This window comes from Ovis aries, chromosome 21 (genome assembly GCF_016772045.2).
Source record: "Ovis aries strain OAR_USU_Benz2616 breed Rambouillet chromosome 21, ARS-UI_Ramb_v3.0, whole genome shotgun sequence".
In the NCBI taxonomy this organism is placed as follows: Eukaryota; Metazoa; Chordata; class Mammalia; order Artiodactyla; family Bovidae; genus Ovis; species Ovis aries.
Genome location: NC_056074.1, coordinates 38374267 through 38400865, shown reverse-complemented (window position 1 = coordinate 38400865; position 26599 = coordinate 38374267). Strand labels below are relative to the sequence as shown.

General features: G+C 41.6%; 1 protein-coding gene across 1 annotated transcript in view; it reads right to left on the bottom strand.

Moving 5' to 3' along the window:
* Positions 1-16871: 16871 nt before the first annotated feature.
* Positions 16872-26599, bottom strand: part of LOC101120029 (phospholipase A and acyltransferase 3-like) — a 25979-nt gene continuing 16251 nt past the window's right edge. The window contains exon 4 of the mRNA XM_027959689.3: positions 16872-17621. Coding sequence (XP_027815490.1) covers positions 17541-17621 — 81 coding nt within the window. The 3' untranslated portion in view covers positions 16872-17540. The remainder of the gene's footprint in view (positions 17622-26599) is intronic.

The window sequence follows — 26599 nt, the reverse complement described above, 5'->3', positions numbered from 1 at the left end:
TTGAAATCTATGTGCTCATAATGATATTTTCAAATTTATTTGTTACCTTTGGAAGGTATGAAAGACTCACCATATCATTTGAAAGACTGATAAAGGAAAAGATCCAATCGATCATTTGTTAAATGAGCTATACTCAGGGAACCAGATGAAAAACTGCACCAAAATCTAAAGTCACAACACAATACTGAAAAGGTAGCCATACTTATGTCTGCAAATGAGTAGAAAAGTTATCTGGAAGGGCACACACCCAGCTGTCTAAAGGAAAAACTGTCTATATAGGAGATGATGGTGGAACGGGATTTTAGCCTTAATGCTGACAGTTTTGATTGGGCTTTGGTTTGGTTTTGTGGTGGTGTTGTTATTGTTAACAAGGAAAATGTATTTACATGTTACTTGTGCAATTAAAGAAATTAATTGTTTTTTAAGTCCAGGCTTTGGAGTTAGAGTCTCCTAGGGTCAGATTCCCGCTCTGCCTCTTGGAGAAGTTCCCTTACCACAGCATTTGTGCCCTTGAGTGTGAACTTGGGAGTAAGTAGTCCTACTTCACAGCTTCCCTGGTGGCTCGGCGGTAAAGAATCTGCCTTCAATGCAGGAGACACAAGAGATGAGGGTTTGATCCCTGGGTTGGGAAGATCCCTTGGAGGAGGAAATGTATACCCATTCCAGTATTCTTGCCTGGAGAATCCCATGTACAGAGGAGTCTGGTGGGCTACAATCCCTCAGGTTGCAGAGTTGTCATTAGTGAGCAACTGAGCACGCACGCACCCATTCCTACATCACAGGGTTGTTTCAAAAGCTAAATAAAAGCCTTTCTCACACTGCTGGCTGTGGTGAGCACTCAGGGAGTGTGGATATTTTTGAACCAGAAGGGAGAAGGAACACGTGGAGGAGGATAAAGGGATGGAGGGAAAGCAGAGGGGCTGCTTCGATGGAAGATGAGGGGGGACAAGGATGCTTTCTGACAGCCCACCCAGGCCCACTTCTGTGAACCACGCTCCTGGTCCCACTGATATGGACAGCGTGACTGAGGAGGTGGCGCTGGGCTCCCCAAGCCCTCCATTCCTGCCTTCTGAGGACTGCCCGCAGGAGTGCTCGCCACCCAACCTGGACCCTCAGGTCTCAGCTTGTACCTGCGCCCCTCTGAGCCAGAGCTGCAGACCAACAAGGAAAGCACCACCAACAGAGTTTGTTTGTTTGTTTGTTTGTTTGTTTTTTAAATAAAAGCTTATCTGCAGTTTAGACTGACCAAGGCCATCTTTTTGTCAAGATGATGTCTGTCTGTTTTATTGCCTGGACGTCCAGCCTGTATCATTTTAAGAGTTTGGTTTTTCCTGTGATGCTGCCCAGGCATACAAATCTTTAGAAATGTGAGTCAGATTTCACATGAGAATTGCTCTGTCTTTAAGCGGAGCCAGGCTACATGCTGGGTAGACAAGAAGGCCCTGAAGAAGAACCATCAGAGTTTGAGATGTAGGTTCAGAAGGAGCTGGTGAGGTCAAGGTCATGGTCAACACTCACCAAGTTTTAGGGCAGAGAGGAGAGGGGAAGAGTTGGTGATGGACAGGGAGGCCTGTTGCGGTCCATGGGGTTGCAAAAGTTGGACAAGACTGAGTGACTGAGTTGAACTGAACTGAACATTCTGCTTTATTGAATGATTTTTAAAATACTGACTGTGACCCATTAAATAAAAGTTATCACTTTAATCCAATACAGTGGATTAAAGACAATCTCTTTAACAAGTGATGCTGGGAAAACTGGTCCACCACTTGTAGAAGAATGAAACTAGAACACTTTCTAACACCATACACAAAAATAAACTCAAAATGGATTAAAGATCTAAATGTAAGACCAGAAACTATAAAACTAGAGGAGAACAGAGGGAAAACACTCTCCGACATACATCGCAGCAGGATCTTCTATGATCCCTCTCCCAGAATATTGGAAATAAAAGCAAAAATAAACAAATGGGACCTAATTAAACTTAAAAGCTTCCGCACAACAAAGGAAACTATAAGCAAGGTGAAAAGACAGCCTTCAGAATGGGAGAAAATAATAGCAAATGAAGCAACTGACAAACAACTAATCTCAAAAATGTACAAGCAACTCCTGCAGCTCAATTACAGAAAAATAAACGACCCAATCAAAAAATGGGCCAAAGAGCTAAACAGACATTTCTCCAAAGAAGACATACAGATGGCTAACAGACACATGAAAAGATGCTCAACATCACTCATTATCAGAGAAATGCAAATCAAAACCACAATGAGGTACCATTTCACGCCAGTCAGAATGGCTGTGATCCAAAAGTCTACAAGCAATAAATGCTGGAGAGGGTGTGCAGAAATGGGAACCCTCTTACACTGTTGGTGGGAATGCAAACTAGTACAGCCACTATGGAGAACAGTGTGGAGATTCCTTTAAAAATTGGAAATAGAATTGCCTTATGACCCAGCAATCTCACTGCTGGGCATACACACTGAGGAAACCAGCACTGAAAGAGACACATGTACCCCAGTGTTCATCGCAGCACTGTTTATAATAGCCAGGACATGGAAACAACCTAGATGTCCATCAGCAGATGAATGGATAAGAAAGCAGTGGTACATATACACAATGGAGTATTACTCAGCCGTTAAAAGAATTCATTTGAATCAGTTGTAATGAGGTGGATGAAACTGGAGCCTATTATACACAGTGAAGTAAGCCAGAAAGAAAAACACCAATACAGTATACTAATGCATATATACGGAATTTAGAAAGATGGTAATGATAACCGTGTATGTGAGACAGCAAAAGAGACACAGATGTACAGAACAGTCTTTTGGGCTCTGTGGGAGAGGGAGAGGGTGGGATGATTTGGGAGAATGGCATTGAAAGATGTATAATATCATATATGAAGCAAATCACCAGTCCAGGTTCAATGCATGATACTGGATGCTTGGGGCTGGTGCACTGGGATGACCCAGAGGGGTGGTATGGGGAGGGGGGAGGGAAGGGGGTTCAGAATGGGGAACATGTGTATACCTGTGGTGGATTCATGTTGATGTATGGCAGAACCAATACAGTATTGTGAAGTAATTAATCCCCAATTAAAATAAAAAAATTTATATTAAAAAAAAGTTGTCACTTGCTAAAGGGTCACAAACCAGAGTTGCTGGATTGTAGGGTATGACCTTTGGCTTTGTTAGAAAAAGAATGGAAGATGAAGCTTTTCACTGGCAGAATACCAGAGGTATAACTGCTCAGTATTTAAATATTTGCCAGCACGGTAGCTGCAGCAATCAGGGTCTTTCAATTAAGATTTCTATAATTGCTTATGAAGTGCTTCATCTTGTCATGTGTTTGTGAGACGTTTGTATTCATTCCTCTGTGAAAAGCCCGTTAATGTGTTTGTCCACTTTTCTGTTGGGTTGTCTTTCTGTTATTGATTTCTTTATGCGTACTGAATATACCAATCCTTTGTCAGTTTTTGTGTTACAAATATCTTCTCCCAGATGTTGCTTATCTTTTCATTTACTTTATTATTCTTATTTGATGGAATCAAATTTACCTTTTTGTGCTTTATTATATTTTCTGTATTGTTTTGTGCTACAGAATTACAGAAGGGTCATAAAGATGTTCTGCATTTTCTTCTAAAACTTTTATACTTTTGCCTGTGATGGTTAATTTTGAGTCAACATGACTGAGCCAAGGTATGCTCTGGTAGCTGATGAAACATTATTTCTGGGTGTATCTGTAAGGGTGTTTCCAGGTGAGGTCAAGTGTTTGAATTAGTAGACTAAGTGAAGATCTGCTCTCACCTGCGGGCAATGAGAAATGTGAAACAAAATGGAATCACAAAGGTCAAGTTTTTTTTTAATGGAACCAGAAGGCCATTAAATAGGTGGACCTTTCCCACATGCTACTTGGGTGGAACCTCAACTTTTGGACGGCATGAAACCACAAATCCCGAGGACTCTGAATGAACACCTAAAACTTGGTGTGTGTGTGTGCTCAGTTCTTCAGGCAAGAATATTGAGGTAGGTTGCCATTTCCTTCTCCAGGAGATCTTCCTTACCCAGGGACTGAACCCATGTCTCTTGTGTCTCCTATACTGGCAAGCCTATTCTTTACCACTGTGCCACCTGGGTAATCCCCAAAACTTGTCATAGCAACAGGTTTTCACCTTGCTCTAGTCATAGCTTTAGTAATCCTGTTCAGCCAGGACTGGCTTCTGCATCTGGCACCAATTAAAATTCTTTGCCATACAAGCCTCCCTTCTTTGTCTTTAAAAGCCCATGAGTGGTACTCCCTAGTAGGACACAGTTTAGGTTGCTACTCACATCTGTGTGCTCTGCATTGTAGTTTTTTGATCCCAAATAAGAGCTTTCTACCTCAGTATCGCCTTCTAGGCTTCCATGGTGGTTCAGATGGTAAAGAATGTGCCTGCGATGCAGAGACCTGTATTTGATCCCTGAGCTGGGAAGATCCCCTGGAGAAGGAAATGACAACCCACTCCAGTATTCTTCCCAGGAAATTCTATGGACAGAGGAGCCTGGCAGGCTACAGTCCATGGAGTCACAAAGAGTCAGGTTTACTTAGGTTGACAATGAGCATCATCCCATCTACTGATGGCCCAAATAGAATAAAGAAGGTGAAGGAAGAACTCTCTCTCTTCTTGAGCTGGGAGGTCCATCTTTTCCAGCTTTCTGATATCAGATTTCCTGGTTCTCTGACCTTTAGACTCCAGAGCTTACTCTAGCACCCCACGCTGCAAGTTCTCAGGCCAGGAACTGGGACTTGGACCATCAGCTCCCTTGGTTCTCAGGCCTTTGGGCTTGGACTCCATTATAACACTAGCTTTCTGTTCTCTGCTTGCAGATGGCGGATCGTGGGACTTCTCAGCCTTTGTAGCCATGTGAACCAATTCCTATAATAAGCCTTTTCTTGCATCTATCTATATACCCCTGCTCTGTTTTGATCACAACAATAATTTATAATAAATCTTGATATTTGATAGTGCAAGTCTCCCTGTCTGGTATTTCTTTTTGGCAATGAAAAAGCTAATCTTGCCTCTTTACGTTTTGGAGGTCCACTTGAGAATCTGGCAGCAAATTTCAGCAAAGACCCTGCTTGAATTTGGTTTGGAATTGCACTGAATCTAGAGATGAAACTTGGAGAAAAACTGACATTTATGATATTGAGGTTTCCTATCCATGAATACTGTATCTCTCTCCAATCACTAGATTTCCTTTGATGTCCTTAAATACTTTTCCCACAGAGATGTCATCCATATATTGCTTGAATGTTTGGTAAGACTCATCTGTAAAACAATTCAGGTCTGCCTTTTTTTGTGGGACAATTTTTAACTACTGATTTAATTCCTTTAATGGTAATAGAGATGATTAGATTTTTTAATTTGGATTCATCCTGGATTCAATTTTGATAACATGTTTTCCTTAGAATGGTGGCTCAGATGGTAAAGCATCTGCCTACAATGCGGGAGACCCAGTTTCAGTCCCTGGGTCGGGAAGATCTGGAGAAAAAAATGGCAACCCACTCCAGTATTCTTGCCTGGAAAATCCCTCGGATGGAGAAACCTGGTAGGCTTCAGTCCATGGGGTCGCAAAGAGTCGGACACTACGGAGCGACTTCACTTTCCTTTCCTTTTCCTTAGAATGTATTAATTACTTTCTTCCTATTTTCCCCTTCTGCCTCTTTCTATCTTCTTTTTTTTTTTCCAGTCTTTAAAAGGTATAATTAACATACAACATTGTCTTAGTTTATCTTAGTTTCAGGAGCACAACAGAATGATTTGATATTTGGATATATTGCAAATGATCACTACAACAAATCTGGTTAACATCTGTCATCATACATAGTTACAAACTTTTCTTTTTCTTGTGATGAGCACTTTTAAGAGGTACTCTCCTAGAAACTTTCAAATATGCAATGCAGTATTTTAGCTATAGTCACCACTGTGTCGACATTCTAGGAATCAGCAAACTAAAATGGACTGGAATGGGTGAATTTAACTCAGATGACCATTTTGTCTACTACTGAGGGCAGGAATCCCTCAGAAGAAATGGAGTAGCCATCATAATCAACAAAAGAGTCCAAAATGCAGTACTTGGATGCAATCTCAAAACGACAGAATGATCTCTGTTCATTTCCAAGGCAAACCATTCAATATCACAGAAATCCAAGTCTATGCCCCAACCATTAACCCTGAAGAAACTGAAGTTGAATGGTTCTATGAAGACTTACAAGACCTTTTACAACTAACACCTCAAAAAGATGTCCTTTTCATTATAGGGGACTGGAAGGCAAAAGTAGGAAGTCAAGAAACACCTGGAGTAACAGGCACATTTGGCCTTGGAATGTGGAATGAAGCAGGGCAAAGGTTAATAGAGTTTTGCCAAGAAAATGCACTGGTCATAGCAAACACCCTCTTCCAACAACACAAGAGAAGACTCTACACATGGACATCACTGGATGGTCAACACCGAAATTAGAGAGATTATATTCTTTGCAGCCAAAGATGGAGAAGCTCTATACAGTCAACAAAAACAAGACCAGGAGCTGACTGTGGCTCAGATCATGAACTCCTTATTACCAAATTCAGTCTTAAATGGAAGAAAGTAGGGAAAACCACTAGACTATTCAGGTATGACCTAAACCAAATCCCTTATGATTTTACAGTGGAAGTGAGAAATAGATTTATGGCCTAGATCTGATAGATAGAGTGCCTGATGAACTATGAAGTGAGGTTCGTGACATTGTGCAGGAGACAGGGATCAAGACCATCCCCATGGAATAGAAATGCAAAAAAGCAAAATGGCTGTCTGGGGAAGCCTTACAAATAGCTGTGAAAAGAAGAGAAGTGAAAAGCAAAGGAGAAGAGGAAAGATATAAGCATCTGAATGCAGAGTTCCAAAGAACAGCAAGAAGAGATAAGAAAGCCTTCTTCAGCAATCAATGCAAAGAAATCGAGGAAAACAACAGAATGGGAAAGACTAGAGATCTCTTCAGGAAAATTAGAGATACCAAGGGAACATTTCATGCAAAGATGGGCTCGATAAAGGACAGAAACGGTATGGACCTAACAGAAGCAGAAGATATTAAGAAGAGGTGGCAAGAATACACAGAAGAACTGTACAAAAAAGATCTTCACGACCCAGATAATCATGATGCTGTGATCACTCATCTAGAGCCAGACATCCTGGAATGTGAAGTCAAGTGGGCCTTAGAAAGCATCAGTATGAACAAAGCTAGTGGAGGTGATGGAATTCCAGTTGAGCTATTTCAAATTCTGAAAGATGATGCTGTGAAAGTGCCAGGGGCCAGCATGAGGAACTCCGCCCATGGCAAAGGTCATGAGGAAGGAGGCTTGGCATACGCAAAGGCGTGATCAAGCCTCAGGAAACCCCCTGTTCCCGAGCATCTAACCCCAAAACCAGAGTCTGTTTTATGCTCTCACCTACACCTCTGACTTTACGGGGGGCTCTCCCCATAACCGTTTCTCTCAGAGAAGGAGTAAACGTGCAGCTCCAAGGCAATAAAAATTCCTGGGCGTGACAAGAGTGTTTCAGACTCCTCTGAAGATTATCTAGCCCACCTGTATAGGTTCGTCTGGCCACATGTGATTGTTTACAGCCTCCCAACCTGACAGGCACGAGATGATTTAGACTTACTAAAGGCAAATTCTTTTGGGGAGTTGGAAATTATTAGTATAGTGGGTTGGTTAGGAATTATATTGGTGAAGGGTTTTTCATTTGTTGTGTCAATAATTGCTGCTAATTCCCTCCCCTGGGTGGGACAAGAATGTTTCAGGTCAAACCTCTCTGCCAGTAGACTAGCTTGTGTGACAGGATTATCCACACTCCTGCACATGATTGTTTCCTACCTCTCAACCATAAGCAGCACAGAGAGTTTTGGAGTATTTTGAGAGTCTTAATTAGCATAGGGCTTTTTCTTCTTGTTGAGTCAATGATTGCCACCAGGCCTGCATATCCTTAGGCACCTGGGAATATATTAATCAATGTATTTGGACGATAGAGAAGGAAATATAGTAGTTTTTAAGGTTAACAATACTAGACTTTTTGAGTTAATGAATTTTCTCTTTGTAATAGATCACTGTACTTTGTTATAAATCACTGTGTCCTTGCTATGTAAAAATGTAACTTTATCATATCTTAAGACTAAATAGATCTTAAGGGGAGCATTGGTGAAAGGATTTTCACTTGTTGGGCTGATATTTGCTGCTAAATCTCCATGTTTCCTACCCTTATAATGAATATAACTAGCATATAGGAAGAAGTAAGTATTAACCTTTAAGCATATAGGAGAAATAAGCATTAACCTTTAAGATTAATCATGTTAACCTTGGGTTAAATAAATTCCTTTCTTGATTGTAACTCACTACACCCTCACCCTATAGGAATGTAGCTTTATTTGGAGGGTGGTGCCTGGTTTAAGAAAAAACACTCTTGGAAGAAATAAGTTTTTTGGTTATCAGAAAAAAAGGATCATAAAATGTCAGCGGGTCTCATGGCCAGAAGATGATGTAATATTCCTAAGACCTTTTTTTAATACATTTATTGAAGCACCTGATTTTGCTAAAGGTCAGGACTGCTAACCCCCACGTGACTCTGTATTCATCCCTATGTGTAGCAAAAGGTATATAAGCAAACCCCAAAATAAAGAAATCAGATCAGTTTCCGGAAAGACTGATTCCCTCATGTCGTTCTTTTCTGCTCCCCGTTTTTCTGGATGAATTCCCATCTGGAGCGTGGGTGCCCTCCAAGTCTACTTTTTTGCCCCAGTTTTCAAGCCCACGCGAGAAGGAGCCTAAGGAGGCGCACCTTCCGATATTCAAGTGGCACCGGTGGCCCAACGTAGATGGTGCAAATTCCTTGTCTTGGAATTTTATTGGTATCCCACGTAAACCAAGTTATTCAGCCCCTTTTTCTCTCCTACTATTTTCTGGCTGAGTTCCCATCTGGTGCATGGGTACCCACCAAGCCTGTTAATTTTGCCTGGGCTTCTAAGATCGGACTGCGGGGGGGGCGGGGGGGGGGCTCAGTGCCTCCTCTCCTTCGGGAGAATGGGAAGACGCCTGCGGCCTGCGTAGGTGGTGATTGGTATTCCATGTGAACCAAGTTATTCAGCCTCTTTTTCTCTGCTAATCTTCTAATCCCTCTCTATCTGTAATTAAGTAAGTTATTTCCAAAGACGCCAACGCCGTCCCCACCTTCGAATTCCCTGGATCCACCGGGGCTGGACCCTGGCATGAAAGTGCTGCACTCAATATGCCAGCAAATTTGGAAAACTCAGCAGTGGCCACAGGACTGGAAAAGGTCAGTTTTCATTGCAATCCCAAAGAAAGGCAATGCCAAAGAATGCTCAAACTACCACACAATTGTACTCGTCTCACATGCTAGGAAAGTAATGCTCAAAATTCTCCAAGCCAGGCTTCAGCAATACGTGAACCATGAACTTCCTGATGTTCAAGCTGGTTTTAGAAAAGGCAGAGGAACCAGAGATCAAATTGCCAACATCTGCTGGATCACGGAAAAAGCAAGAGAGTTCCAGAAAAAAATCTATTTCTGCTTTATTGACTATACCAAAGCCTTTGACTGTGTGGATCACAATAAACTGTGGAAAATTCTGAGAGAGATGGAAATACCAGACCACATGACCTGCCTCTTGAGAAACCTGTATGCAGGTCAGGAAGCAAAAGTTAGAACTGGACATGGAACAACAGACTGGTTCCAAATAGGAAAAGGAGTCCGTCAAGGCTGTATATTGTCACCCTGCTTATTTAACTCATATGCAGAGTACATCATGAGAAACGCTGGGCTGGAAGAAGCACAAGCTGGAACCAAGATTGCTGGGAGAAATATCAATAACCTCAGATATGCAGATGACACCACCCTTATGGCAGAAAGTGAAGAGGAACTAAAAGCGTCTTGATGAAAGTGAAAGAGGAGAGTGAAAAAGTTGGCTTAAAGCTCAACATTCAGAAAACGAAGATCATGGCATGTGGTCCCATCACTTCATGGAAATAGATGGGGAAACAGTGGAAAGAGTGTCAGACTTTATTTTTGGGGGCTCCAAAATCACTGCAGATGGTGACTGCAGCCATGAATTTAAAAGACGCTTACTCCTTGGGAGAAAAGTTATGACGAACCTAGATAGCTTATTCAAAAGCAGTGACATTACTTTGCCAACTAAGGTCCATCTAGTCAAGGCTATGGTTTTTCCAGTAGTTATATATGGATGTGAGAGTTGGATTGTGAAGAAGGCTGAGTGCAGAAGAATTGATGCTTTTGAACTGTGGTGTTGGAGAAGACTCTTGAGAGTCCCTTGGACTGCAAGGAGATCCAACCAGTCCATTCTGATGGAGATCAGCTCTGGGTGTTCTTTGGAAGGACTGAAGCTAAAGCTGAAACTCCAATACTTTGGCCACCTCATGTGAAGAGTTGACTCATTGGAAAAGACTCTGATGCTGGGAGGGATTGCAGGCAGGAGGAGAAGGGGACGACAGAGGATGAGATGGCTGGATGGCATCACCGACTCGGTGGACGTGAGTTTGAGTGAACTCCGGGAGTTGGTGATGGACAGGGAGGCCTGGTGTGCTGCGATTCATGGGGTCGCAAAGAGTCGGACAGGACTGAGTGACTGAACTGAACTGAACTGAACCATGTGGTAAATTACATCCTCATAACTTATTTATCTTATAACTGTAAGTTTGTACATTTTGACCTCCCTCACCCACTTTGACCACCCCCCAAGCCCCACCTCTGCCAACCACCGTCTGGTCTTTGTGTCAATAAGCATGAGTCTTTTTAAAGATCCAATATATAAGTGAGATCATACAGTATTTGCATTTATCTGACTTATTTCACTTAGCATAATGCCCTCAAGGTCAATTTATACTGTTACAAGTGGCAAGATTTCATTCTTTCCTATGACTGAATACTGTCCTGTTCCATATGTATATACCACATTTTTTTTCACTTTTTAGTTTGCAGTGAATCAGCACCTTTTTAAAATTAAAAAAAATTTTTTTAACCACCAAAAACATTTTGTATACTACAGTTTCTTCATCCATTTATCGATTGATGGACACTTGGGTTTTTTTCTGCATCTTGGATGTTGTGAATAATGCTGGGACAACCATTGGAGTGCGCATACCTTTTCAAATTAAATTTTTTCTTTTCTTTGGATAAATACCTGGATGGGGGATTCCTGGATCATATGGTAGTTCTATTTTTAATTGTTTGAAGAACCTTCTTACTGTTTTCCATAGTGGTTCCACCCATTTACATTCCCTCCAACAGGGGACAGGGCTTGTCTTTTCTCCACATTCTCACCAACATTTGTTATTTCTTGCCTTTATGATGATAGCCATGAACTGATATCTCATTGTAGATTTGATTTGCATTTCCCTGATGATTATTACTGTTAAGCATTTTTTCATTTACCTATTGGCCATCTGGGCTTCCCTTGTGGCTCAGCTGGTAAAGAATCTGCCCAGTGCAGGAGACCTGGGTCCGATCCCTGGGTTAGGAAGATCCCCTGGAGAAGGGAAAGGCTACCCACTCCAGTATTCTGGCCTGGAGAATTCCTTGGACTGTATAGTCCATAGGGTCACAAAGAGTGGGACATGACTGAATGATTTTCGCTTCCCTTCTCTTCACTGCCATCTATATGATTCTTTCTGTTAATATCTTCTGAAATTAGATGATTAACTCATTCAGTTCAGTTCAGTTCAGTCGCTCAATCGTATCCGACTCTTTGAGACTCCATGAACCGCAGCATGCCAGGCCTCCCTGTCCATCACCAACTCCTGGAGTCCACCCAAACTCATGTCCATCAAGTTGGTGATGCCATACAACCATTTTATCCTCTGTCATCCCCTTTCCTCCTGCCCTCAAACTTTCCCAGCGTCAGAGTCTTTTCCAATGAGTCAGCTCTTCACATGAGGTGGCCAAAATATTGGAGTTTCAGCTTCAACATCAGTCCTTCCAATGAACACCCAGGACTGATCTCCTTTGGGATGGATTGGTTGGATCTCCTTGCAGTCCAAGGGACTCTCAAGAGTCTTCTCCAATACCACAGTTCAAAAGCATCAATTCTTCAGTGCTCAGCTTTCTTTATAGTCCAACTCTCACATCCATACATGACCACTTGAAAAACCATAGCCTTGACTAGACGGACCTTAGTTGGCAAAGTAATGTCTCTGGTTTTTAATATGCTGTCTAGATTGATCGTAATTTTCCTTCCAAGGAGTAAGTGTCTTTTAGTTTCATGGCTTCAGTTACCATCTGCAGTGGTTTTGGAGCCCAGAAAAATAAATCAGCCACTGTTTCCACTGTTTCCCCATCTATTTGCCATGAAGTGATGGGACCAGATGCCATGATCTTCGTTTTCTGAATGTTGAGCTTTAAGCCAACTCTTTTACTCTCCTCTTTCACTTTCATCAAGAGGCTCTTTAGTTCCTCTTCACCTTCTGCCATAAGCATGGTGTCATCTGCATATATGAGGTTATTGATATTTCTCCTGGCAATCTTGATTCCAGCTTGTGCCTCCTCCAGCTCAGTGTCTCATGATGTACTCTGCATATAAGTTAAATAGGCAGGGTGACAATATACAGCCTTGACATCCTTTTCCTATTTTGAACCAGTCTGCTGTTCCATGTCCAGTTCTAACTGTGGCTTCCTGACCTGCATAGAGATTTCTCAAGAGGCAGGTCATGTGGTCTGGTATTCCCATCTCTTTCAGAATTTTTCAGTTTATTGTGATCCACACAGTTGAAGCCTTTGGCATAGTCAATAAAGCAAAAATAGATGGTTTTCTGTTATTCTCTTGCCTTTTCTATGATCGAACAGATGTTGGCAATTTGATCTCTGGTTCCTCTGCCTTCTCTAACTTTCAGCTTGAACATCTGGAAGTTCACAGTTCACGTATTGCTGAAGCCTGGCTTCGAGTATTTTGAGCAATACTTTACTATCGTGTGAGATGAGTGCAATTGTGTGGTAATTTGAGGATTCTTTGGCATTGCCTTTCTTTGGAACTGGAATGAAAACTGACCTTTTCCAGTCCTGTGGCCACTGCTGAGTTTTCCAAATTTGCTGGCATATTGAGTACAGCAGTTTCAGAGCATCATCTTTCAGGATTTGGAATAGCTCAACTAGAATTCCAACACCTCCACTAGCTTTGTTTGTAGTGATGCTTTCTAAGGCCCACTTGACTTCACATTCCAGGATGTCTGGCTCTAGGTGAGTGATCACACCATCATGATTATCTGCATCATGAAGATCTTTTTTGTACCGTCCTTCTGTGTATTCTTGCCACCTCTTCTTAACATCTTCTGCTTCTGTTAGGTCTATACCACGTCGGTCCTTTATTGAGCTCATCTTTGCATGAAATATTTCCTTGGTATCTCTAATTTTCTTGAAGAGATCTGTAAAAGAATCTGTATTCCACAATTGTACTGTATGTGTTCATTAAACCAGCTTGTAGGTAACTTCTTCAAAGCGTCTGTGTCTTTACTGGTTTTTGTGTACCCTTAATTTATCAGTTCCTGAGAGAGGTGTCTGTAGATCTCCCACTGTCATGGTGAATTTGTTAGTTTCCCCTTGCAACAAGCTAACAGTTTCAATACCTGTTTGAGGACTTTCATGAGATGCAAACAATTTTAGAATTATCATACTTTCCTACTGAGTTGCAACTTTTATCAGAATTGTTGTGGAGTATTTTTTAACAGCAGCCACTAATTCTCCGAGTTCCAGACACCAACTGGTTGGTCAACAAGTCAGTTCGATTTTGATACTAAGCACAGACGTTGCAACGTCAGTGCTCAGCACCCTGACTGCCCTCCTTCACCTTCAGATGCTGTTCATCACTTGCAAGTCCCAGGCCACGTGCATTTCTGTCAATGGGCTAAAAATCACAGGTTCCCACAACCCCTCTGATGATTCAATAATTTGCTAGAGAAGCTCACAGAACTCAGGAAAACACTTGAACTATGTTTGGTGATTTATTGTAATGGATACAACTCAGGAACCACTAAGTGGAAGAGATGCATAGAGCAAGGCGTGGCGGCAGAGGAGGCAAGGAGCTTCCCTGTCCTCTTCAGGCAGCCACTCTCCGGATACCTTGGTATGTTCACCACCAGGAAGTTCAAGTCTCCTCGCTGAACAGTTGTTATAGAGCTTAATCCTCAGCACCCTCTCCCATGTTCCCTTCTTAGAGATCTGTAGCCTGAAATTTCCAACCCTCTAATCATTGAGTCTTTCCGATGACCAGCCCCATCCTAAGGCTATCTTAGGGTCTAAGTCACCCCATTAGCACAAACTCAGGTTGATCAAAGGGGTTCCTTAAAAATAGCAAAGACAAGCCTATCACTTGGGAAATTCTGAGGATTTTAGGTGCTCTGGCCCAGAACCAAGGACAAAGACCAAGTGTATTTCTTATTATGCCCCACTTTTTATCTTCTTTCTGTCTTGTAAACATTTTTGCTTTAAAGCCTATATTATAGAATATGAAAATGCTATACAAGCTTTTAGTTAATTAGTACTACTAACTAACCAATTTTTAGTTAGTACTGGCCTAGCATATCTTCTTTTAATTAAAAAGAATTATATAATTTATAGGAACAATTTTGAAAGTTTTATTTTATTTAAATTATTAAGTTCAAATTTCAGAAAAATTTAAGATGTTTTATGTGAAAACTTTAATATACAAAAAGTACTAGAAAGACTAGTACAATGACCATTCATATATCCAGTATATAGATTAAGAATTTGTATTTGTCATATTTGCTTTATCTGCATCTATTTTTAAACTGGATCATGTGCTTTACATAAAATTTCATGCCTATCACATTTAATAAAATTCATAATTTCTTAGTTTTGTAAAATACTTTCTATATTTAAAATTTCCCAGTTATTCCAGATTGCTTTTATAATCATTTTTCTCATTTAATTGTTTAGCCTCCAACATGTTTTTCAGTCTAAAACAATTTATACACACCCTCAATTTTTCTTCTTGATAACATTAACATTTTAAAGAAATCAGATGAGTTGTCATGTAAAATGTCCATCATTTGAACATGTGTTTGTGTTCTTATAATTCATTTTATCTGCTGTAAGCAGTATTCCCTGGTTAGTTTTCTAATCCAGTGTAATGGTTGCTTTTACTTGGCAAGTTTAGTTCATTTCTATTTATGGTCATTACTAATACATTTGGAATTAGTTCTTCCATCTTATCTGGTTGTTTCTACACAGCACACTTTTTGTATTTTTCTTTCTTTCTGAACTGGGTGTTTTGATTTGCTTTCTTGTGTTTATTTTTCTCCTTCTTTTTTTCCTATATAGTTAGTTTGGAGGTTTATAGTCTATGTGTCCACATCACATTCTGCCCCATGTAAGAGAAGGGGCTCTAAGATACATACCCTTCTATGTTTGGCCTGTGTCTCAGGTTTGGGGAGCTTGAGAGCTGGCATGACATGTTACATCAATAGGGCTGAACCGAAAGAGAAAGAGAGAGAAAAAAACTACACTGGGAGAAAATTATCCTTTATCAACACTGGGGCATAAAAGGGCACAAGCTTATCCTAGACCAGATATGGTCCAAGCAGGAGGGAGCTGGCAAGGAGCCATTTATAAGCTCTGTCCAGGATTCCACAGACAGATGGTCCCCATACAACCGGAGCTGATCAAGGAAACACTGGCAACTAGACGGAGGAGAAGACTTGTCCTGTGGACTGAAGGACAAAGTGGCCCCATCAGGGTGCTTCTGAGGAATGCACGAAAGCTTTTTTTCAGGAAAATGGTCACTTTGAACATCTGCCAAGCCCAGTGAGTGATAGCAGCAAATCTCAAGGGTCCAACCAGGAATGGTCGTACCTCCTTCCCTAAGCCCTCTCCAGAGGCCTCAGCAGCAGGCAGGTCAGCTATAGGACCATCCACACCCACACTCCATAAGGTCTGAGGCAGCCTTGTACCATATGACCTGGCTCCACTGGCCAGAGCTGATTGGCCTAGTGGGGCCACCTGACCCAATGGCAGTCAACCACCTGGTAGACAGCTCAGTGTGGTGAATGAGGCAATCAGATTCTCTCTCAGGAGCTTGTGCTAGGAGCTCCTCTCAGGCCAGGGGTAGGGATGAAGCTGAGTGGATATGGGAAGAGAAGCCACAGGAGTGGGTATGGGATCAGAGACTTGGGGTTGTGACAAGCCCCAAAAGGAGAGGATGCAGGATCACTGCAGGGTGGAAGTGATAAGGCAGAGAAAAGCTGTGGAGAGCAGGGGAGGTTTTAAACAAGACTGGCCAGAGCATATAATTTTCATTTTGCCTGTGGTTTGGTTTGGTTTGAACCCCACTGGACATCTACAGACTCAGCTGCTGACTCCTAGAAGCCGGCCTGGGTCTAGTTCCAGGCCAAGGGTCCTGATTGCCCTTGGTTCCTGTTCTTGCATATCAGTCAGGTTTGTCTGTTTTCCTTGCTGGTGACCAGTACCTACACAACTGGAAACACCCATTACTTGAGATAACCAGTGCTGGACTTTGTTTCCTACAGGTAAAGAACACAGCCCACAAAAAAAAGTGAGAGAAAATCACCAAAGAACCAGAGCACAGCCTGGCATCAGCAGGAACAGAGCCTCGCTGCAATCTCAACAGACTTCATGCCAGGCAGATCTTGATGCATGTCCTCTATAAAATCTTCCCTTATTGGGTTTTGTTTTTATTATTGTAAGAAAAATGAAATCCACAAACCAAACCAGAAACTGATAGCTCATGGTGTTTGGTGTCGAATTTGTGGTCTGCAAAGGAGAAGATTTAACTCCAGGACCAAAGATGCAGTCTCAGTCACTCAGAGCTTTGTGCAGCAAAGATTTTAATTTAACATAAAAGGATAGAGAAAGCTTCTGGCATAGATATCAGAAGGGGGTAGAAAGAGGGCCCATCTTACTAATTTAAGCAAGGCATTATATATTTTTCAACTGGCTGCTGAGAATAGATAAAAAGAAAACCTCAAGACTGAGAAAGTTTTATCCACCCCCTTTCCCGCAACATACATATTGAGATAACATTGGCCCAAGGCTAGTGTGGAAGAATGGGTTTCAAGCACTCCGTCCCTGGGAGAGATGTATTATTGTTGTGTAAGCAGCGAGGAAACAGGCTCCCAGGCAACATTTGTTACAATTTTAATGACTAACATAGAGACACAGAATCTGAGAAAACCATACCCAGGAGTAAGATATATTATGCTAAAAAGGCCAGTTTTGAAATGAAATAGATTGTTGCAAATTAACACAGAACTTTAAAATAAGCATGTCCTTGAGCAAGACGTATCAGAGCTCACAGGGCCTATGAGACTAAGGCAAAAGAATATGAAAAAGAAGGAAAGTTTACTTCCTCCTTAAAGGGGCCTTGGACTGCCTATCAACCTACCTATTAATTCTCTCAAAACTGTCTAGCAAAACAAGACTCCCCTGAATGTCTAATGCCACTGCTGACAAGACACTCCGTTCGGGTCATTGATTTTGCTAGTTTCTTGAGAACACGGCTCCAGCGAATATGGCTATCACACCCAGTGCCACGGTGATAGCTGCTGCAAAACGTCTGGCCTGCAAGAGAGAGGAGAGTGAGTCAGACTCTGTGTCAGTAAGCTGAGTACAGACTGTACATTCAACAAAGATGTTCAGCTCAGGGTGCTTCATGTGCCTCATAGCCTCTTTGACAAACTCAGGAGTCAACAAATATTGGCAGGGAAATGCAGAGAGGAGGGCAGCATGGGGAAGGAATTTGTGAATGGGGCAGCTGGCCAATGACATACACAGGCCTGAAGAGGGAAATTCCCTTCAGCCTGTGGGTTTTTAAAGCAGACATATCCCTAAAGGGTGACTGTGGAAAGGACAGGGAGATGAAGCCAGATGGTTGAAATCCTGGCTGATCAACAGGGAGCTCTTGAGATATGTATAAAGTTGATGAGGAATTGCTATTGAATCCTCAGTGAACTCTGACCTGGGTCCTAACAGAACCCTCACTTGTCTTCATCTTTCCTGTATCCCCAGTGCCCAGACCTGCCAGGCGCCAAGTGCTCTCTGCATGTTCTTCAATAAATGACTCAGCTATGAAAAAGAGTGGTGATGTTATATTTAAATTATTAAGATATCTTACTTATATTGCTTGTACTAGAAAAAAAAGAAACCTGCAAAAGTAAAAGTAAGTTTCAGGGTAAAAACAGAACATGTATCAAATTTCAATGCTTCCTGAACTCCAAATAAAAATAAAGTAAGACATTAGTTTTAGGCATAATTCCACTAGGACTCAGAGAACACTAAAGGCTAAGGCAGCTGTAGAAAAAGCTGAATATAAATCCTAAATACAGCAAGTCCCATACATACTAACCTGGTCAGTTCTGAGAGCACGTTCTTAAGTCCAGTTTGTTTGTAAGTTCAACAAAGTTAGCTTGGGTACCCAAGTAACACAATCAACTATACAGTACTGTACTGTAAAAGATTTATAATAGTTTTCATACAAAAAATACTAAAAAACAAAAACAAAGAATAAAGAATACATTTTTTTTCTTTACTTCAACTTAAATTCTTTATTAAGGCACTCAAAGATACTTATTGAAAGTGAAAGCATTAGCTGTTCAGTTGTGTCTGATTCTTTGTGACCTCATGGACTGCAGCCTGCCAGGCTTCTCTGTCCATGGAATTCTCCAGGCAAGAATACTGGAGTAGGTTGCCACTCCCTTCTCAAGGGAGATTTCCTAACCCAGGGATTGTACCCCAGTGTTCTGCATGAACGCAGATTCTTTACTATCTGCGCCATCCTTTTAATAGGGTTCTCATACATTAAAAAAAAAAAGATTTCCTCATTGATTTTTGGCTCACCGGGTCTTCATTGCTCTGTTCAGACTTTCTTGAGTTGCAGGAAGTGGGGGCTCCTCTCTGTCGTGGAGCATAGGCTCTAAGCTTGGGCTCAGTAGTTTTGGGCTCAGCAGTTGTGGCACACTGGTTGCTCCTGGACCAGGGATCGAACCTGTGTTGCCTGCATTGGCAGGTGTATTCTTTACTGCTGGGACCACCAGGGATGTCCCTCTGATATATTTTTAATCTTACAGTATAGTACTTTGAAAAGTACAGTAGTGGAGAACAACAGCTGGCATCCAGGGCCTGGTGTCACGTGAACAAGCAAGAAGAGTTACTGACTGGAGGAGGGAGAGGAGGTGGGAGATGGTGGAACTGAAGGATCATCAGCAATAGGAGATGGAGGGCAAGCTTCAGTGTCACTCTATCCTGACTTTGCTGGAACACAAGTTCGCATCTTTGAAAGTTCAAAACTTGAATGTTTATATGTTGGGGGCTAACTGTGTACAACAGAATCCCTGAAAAAGACACATATTGAGATCACCAGGTACTTCTGGAAGTGGGTGAAAGAGAGAGAGAGCTGAGGCCCCTCCCTCACTGCAATGAAAATCAGAAGATTTGGGGTCTGTAAACAGAAGCACATGTGAGGGTGTGGGTATCATATCTCCAAAAAAGGATTGAGGGGCCATACATATGTGAAAAGGAGACTCTTGGCCTTCCTGTTCCCTCTCCTCCCAGTATTTTACCCTCTACATAAGAGTCAGGAAAACTCTTCTGGGGAATCGGACTGGCCCAAGTGGAAACAATGAAAGGTGCCAATATGAGGGTTCTCAGTCTACTCCTATACAGACTATTAAATCAAGTGGGAGGGACTGTCCTATGACGGCGGAGGAATAGGACTGGGAGACCACTTTCGCCCCTACAAATTCATCAAAAGAACATTTCAATGCTGAGTAAATTCCAGAGAACAACTTCTGAATGCCGGGAGAGGACATCAGGCACCCAGAAAAGCAGCCCACTGTCTTTGAAAGGAGGTAGGAAAAAAATATATATATTAAAAAAAGAGACAAAATGGTAGGGACAGAGCTTCGTCCCGGGAAGGGAGTCTTAAAAAGAGAGAAGTTTCCAGACACCAGGAAACACTGTCACTGCTGAGTCTGTGGCGAGCCTTGGAAGCGCAGAAGGTAACATAACAGGGAGGAAAAATAAATAATTAAAACCTACAGATTACGAGCCCAGCGGTAACCCCCTAGCAGAGAAGCAGGGCAGACGCCTGCACTTGCCACTAGCACCTGCTGGGCAGGGAGGCAGGGGCTGGGCAGGGAGGCGCGGGCTGCATTGATTAGAGTAAGGGCCGGGCCTGAATGCCCCAAGGGAAATCTGAGCGACCTAACTTGGGCTAGCAAACCAGGCTGTGGGACAGCTACCACGCACAAAGCCCTAACCTAAGACACTTCCAGGCCCACGCACAGAACAAAGGACTGAACAGAACTAGCTGGCTGCAGACCATCCCCCTCCGGTGACAGGCAGCCAGAGCCAGAGGGGGCAATCGCAGCCCCAGAGAGACATTATCTACCAAACTGCAAGCAGGCTTCATTGCTAACTAAGACTTCTTGGGGTTCTGGACAGTCAACATCCGCCTGAGAAAGTGCGCCGGTTGTACACCCAGAAAACTGAGCGTCAGGGATGGAGGAGGCAATAAGTCAGTGACCGCACTCTCCAAACACCTCATCACCTGAGCTGGGAAGGGCACAGAAAGCAGGCCCAACCGAGTCTGTGCCTCTGAGGACTACCTGAGTGACTGAACCTGAGCGGCTTAGACCTGGATGGTGCATGCAGACCAGGGCTGGCCTCGGACGGTTCCCAGCGGAGCAACCTAGAGCCTGAGCAGTGTGGGCAGGGAGGGTACACGCGCCGTGAGTGGGGGCAGGCCCAGTGTGGCTGAGACACTGCAAGCACACGCCAGTGTTATTTGTTTGCAGTGTCCCTCCCCCCAACATTGCGACTGAACAAATGAGCCTAAAAAAAATGTGTCCACCACTGCCCCTTTTGTGTCAGGGCAGAAATCAGACACTGAAGAGACCAGCAAACAGAAGAAGCTAAAACAGAAGGAATCGCCTTGCAAGTGACAGGTGCAATAGATTAAAACCCTGTCGTTAGTACTGTCTACATAAGAAGGGGCCTATAGATCTTGAGAAATATAAGCCGGACCAAGGAACTATCCGAAATGAACTGACCCCACAATACCCACAACAACACCAGAGAAAGTCCTAGATATATTTTTGCTATTTTTAAGATCATTCTTTTTTTTAAATTAAAAAAAATTAAGTCCTCTATTACTCCTTTAATTTTCACTTTTATAACCTACTATTACTTTGCAAAAAAAAAGAAACCCTATTTTTAAAAGCAAACTTCATATATATATATATTTTATAATTTTTGTCACTTTTTTTCTTTTCTTTAATATTGTATTTTTGAAATTCCAACCTCTACTCTAGATTTTTAATCTTTGCTTTTTGGTATTTGTTATCAATTTTGTACCTTTAAGAACCCAATCTTCAGTACCCATTTTCACTTGGGAGCGAGATTACTGGCTTGACTGCTCTCTCCCCCTTTGGACTCTCCTTTTTCTCTACCAGGTCACCTCTGTCTCCTCCCTCCCCCTTCTCTTCTCTACCCAACTCTGTGAATCTCTGTGTGTTCCAGACGGTGGAGAACACTTAGGGAACTGATTACTGGCTGGATCTGTCTCTCTCCTTTTGAGTCCCCCCTTTTATCCTCCTGGCCACCTCTGTCTCCTTCCTCTCTCTTCTCTTCTTTGTATAACTCTGTGAACATCTCTGAGCAGCCCAGTTGTGGAGTGCACATAAGGAAGTGATTACTGGCTAGCTTGCTCTCTCCTCTTTTGATTCCACCTCATCTCATTCGGGTCACCTCTAACTCCCTCCTCCCTCTTCTCTTCTCCATGTAGCTCTGTGATCCTCTCTGGGTGTCCCTCACTGTGGAGAAACTTTTCATCTTTAACCTCGATGTTTTATCAACGGTGCTGTATAGAAGGAGAAGTCTTGAGACTACTGTAAAAATAAGACTGAAAACCAGAAGCAGGAGGCTTAAGTCCAAATCCTGAGAACACCAGAGAACTCCTGACTCCAGGGTACATTAATTGACAGGAGCTCATCAAACGCTTCCATACCTACACTGAAACCAAGCACCACACAAGGACAAACACGTTCCAGAGCAAGACATATCACGCAAATTCTCCAGCAACAGAGGAACACAGCCCTGAGCTTCAATATACAGGCTGCGCAAAGTTACTCCAAAACCATTGACATCTCATAACTCATTACTGGACACTTCATTGCACTCCAAAGAGAAGAAATGCAGCTCCACCCAGCAGAACTCCGACACAACATTCCCTAAACAAGAAACCTCGACAAGCCACCCATACGACCCCACTCACAGTGAGGAAACTCCACAATAAAGAGAACTCCACAAACGGCCAGAATATAGAAAGGCCACCCCAAACCCAGCAATATAAACAAGATGAAGAGACAGAGGAATACCCAGCAGGTAAACGAATAGGATAAATGCCCACCAAACCAAACAAAAGAGGAAGATATAGGGAATCTACCTGATAAAGAATTCCAAATAATGATAGTGAAAATGATCCAAAATCTTGAAATCAAAAAGGAATCACAGATAAATAGCCTGAAGACAAGGATTGAGAAGATGCAAGAAAGGTTTAACAAGGACCTAGAAGAAATAAAAAAGAGTCCATATATAACACAATAAATGAGATCAAAAACACTCTGGAGGCAACAAATAGTAGAATAATGGAGGCAGAAGATAAGATTAGTGAAGTAGAAGATAGAATGGTAGAAATAAATGAATCAGAGAGGAAAAAAGAAAAACGAATAAAAAGAAATGAGGACAATCTCAGAGACCTCCAGGACAGTGTTAAAGGCCCCAACATTCGAATCATAAGAGTCCCAGAAGAAGACAAAAAGAAAGACCATGAGAAAACACTTGAGGACATAATAATTGAAAACTTCCCTAAAATGGGGCAGGAAATACTCACCCAAGTCCAAGAAACCCAGAGAGTCCCAAACAGGATAAACCCAAGGTGAAACACCCCAAGACACACATTAATCAAATTAACAAAGATCAAACACAAAGAACAAATATTAAAAGCAGCAAGGCAAAGACAACAAATAACACACAAGGGGATTCCCATAAGGATAACAGCTGATCTAGCAATAGAAACTCTTCAGGCCAGGAGGGAATGGCAAGACATACTTAAAGTGATGAAAGAAAATAACCTACAGCCCAGATTACTGTACCCAGCAAGGATCTCATTGAACTATGAAGGAGAAAACAAAAGCTTTACAGACAAGCAAAAGCTGAGAGAATTCAGCACCACCAAACCAGCTCTCCAACAAATGCTAAAGGATCTTCTCTAGACAGGAAACACAAAAAGGGTGTATAATTACCTTAAACGTAAATGGGTTGAATGCCCCAACCAAAAGACAAAGACTGGCTGAATGGATACAAAAACAAGACCCTTATATATGTTGTCTACAAGAGACCCACTCAAGACAGGGGACACATACAGACTGAAACTGAAGGGCTGGAAAAGATATTCCACACAAATAGAGATCAAAAGGAAGCAGATAAAATAGACTTTAAAACAAAGGCTGTGAAAAGAAACAAAGAAGGACACTACATAATGATCAAAGGATCAATCCAAGAAGAAGATATAACAATTATGAATATATTTGCATCCAACATTGGAGCACTGCAATACGTAAGACAAATGCTAACAAGTATGAAAGGGGAAATGAACAACAACACAATAATAGTGGGAGACTTTATTTTATTTATTTATTTATTTTTTTTTAAATTTTTTTTTTAGTTTTTTATTTTTTAAATTTTAAAATCTTTAATTCTTACATGCATTCCCAAACATGAACCCCCCTCCCACCTCCCTCCCCATAACATCGTTCTGGGTCATCCCCATGCACCAGCCCCAAGCATGCTGCATCCTGCGTCAGACATAGACTGGCGATTCAATTCACATGATATTATACATGTTAGAATGTCATTCTAGTGGGAGACTTTAATACCCCACTCACACCTATGGATAGATCAACTAAACAGAAAATTAACAAGGAAACACAAATTTTAAACGATACAATAGGCCAGTTAGAGCTAATTGATATCTATAGGACATTTCACCCCAAAACAATGAATTTCGCCTTTTTCTCAAGCGCACACGGAACTTTCTCCAGGATAGATCACATCCTGGGCCATAAATCTAGCCTTGGTAATTGAAATCATTCCAAGCATCTTTTCTGTCCACCATGCAGTAAGATTAGATCTCAATTACAGGAGAAAAACTATTAAAAATTCCAACATTGGAGGCTGAACAACACGCTGCTGAATAACCAACAAATCACAGAAGAAATAAAAGAATAAATCAAAATATGCATAGAAACGAGTGAAAATGAAAACACAACAACCCAAAACCTGTGAGACACTGTAAAAGCAGTGCTAAGGGGAAGGTTCATAGCAATAGAGACATAGCTCAAGAAACAAGAAAAAAGTCAAATAAATAACCTAACTCTACACCTAAAGCAACTAGAAAAGGAAGAAATGGAGGACCCCAGGTTAGTAGAAGGAAAGAAATCTGTAAAATTAAGGCAGAAATAAATGCAAAAGAAACAAAAGAGACCATAGCAAAAATCAACAAAGCCAAAAGCTGGTTCTTTGACAGGATAAATAAAATGGACAAACCATTAGCCAGACTCATCAAGAAACAAAGGGAGAAAAATCAAATCAATAAAATTAGAAATGAAAATGGAGAGATCACAACAGACGACACAGAAATACAAAGGATCATAAGAGAATACTATCAGCACCTATATGCCAATAAAAGGGACAACGTGGAAGAAATGGACAAATTCTTAGAAAAGTACAACTTTCCAAAACTGAACCAGGAAGGAATAGAAAATCTTAACAGACCCATCACAAGCATGGAAATTGAAACTGTAATCAGAAATCTCCCAGCAAACAAAAGCCCAGCTCCAGACGGCTTCACAGCTGAATTCTACCAAAAATTTAGAGAAGAGCTAACACCTGTCCTACTCAAACGCTTCCAGAAAATTGCAGAGGAAGGTAAACTTCCAAACTCATTCTATGAGGCTCCACCATCACCCCCATACCAAAACCTGACAAAGATGCCACAAAAAAGAAAACTACAGGCCAATATCACTGATGAACATAGACGCAAAAATCCTTAACAAAATTCTAGCAATCAGAATCCAACAACACATTAAAAAGATCATACACCATGACCAAGTGGGCTTTATCCCAGGGATGCAAGGATTCTTCAACATCTGCAAATCAATCAATGTAATACACCACATTAACAAATTGAAAAATAAAATCATATGATTATCTCAATAGATGCAGAGAAAGCCTTTGACAAAATTCAACATCCATTTATGATAAAAGCTCCCCAGAAAGCAGGACTAGAAGGAACATACCTCAACATAATAAAAGCTATATATGACAAACCACAGCAAACGTTATCCTCAATGATGAAAACTTGAAAGCATTTCCCCTAAAGTCAGGAACAAGACAAGGGTGCCCACCTTCATCACTACTATTCAACATCGTTTTGGAAGTTTTGGCCACAGCAATCAGAGCAGAAAAAGAAATAAAAGGAATCCAAATTGGAAAAGAAGAAGTAAAACTCTCACTGTTTGCAGATGACATGATCCTCTACATAGAAAAGCCTAAAGACTCCACCAGGAACTTAGTAGAGCTAATCAATGAATATAGTAAAGTTGCAGGATATAAAATCAACACACAGAAATCCCTTGCACTCCTATACACTAGTAATGAGGAAATAGAAAGAGAAGTTAAGGAAACAATTCCATTCACCATTGCAGCGAAAAGAATAAAATACTTAGGAATATATCTACCTAAAGAAACTAAAGACCTATATATAGAAAACTATAAAACACTGGTGAAAGAAATCAAAGAGGACACTAATAGATGGAGAAATATACCACGTTCATGGATCAGAAGAATCAATATAGTGAAAATGAGTATACTACCCAAAGCAATCTACAGATTCAATGCAATCCCTATCAAGCTACCAGCGGTATTTTTCACAGAGCTAGAACAAATAATTTCACAATTTGTATGGAAATACAAAAAACCTCGAATAGCCAAAGCAATCTTGAGAAAGAAGAATGGAACTGGAGGCATCAACCTGCCTGACTTCAGGCTCTACTACAAAGCCACAGTCATCAAGACAGTATGGTACTGGCACAAAGACAGAAATATAGGTCAGTTCAGTTCAGTTCAGTTCAATTCAGTGGCTCAGTCGTGTCTGACTCTTCGCGACCCCATGAATAGCAGCACGCCAGGCCTCCCTCTCCATCACCAACTCACGGAGTTCACTCAGATTCATGTCCAATGAGTCAGTGATGCCATCCAGCCATCTCATCCTCTGCCATCCCCTTCCCCTGACCCGAATCTCTCCTAGCATCAGAGTCTTTTAAAATGAGTCCACTATTCTCATGAGGTGGCCAAAATATTGGAGTTTCAGCTTCAGCATCATTCCCTCCAAAGAAATCCCAGGGCTGATCTTCAGAATGTACTGGCTGGATCTCCTTGCAGTCCAAGGGACTCTCAAGAGTCTTCTCCAACACCACAGT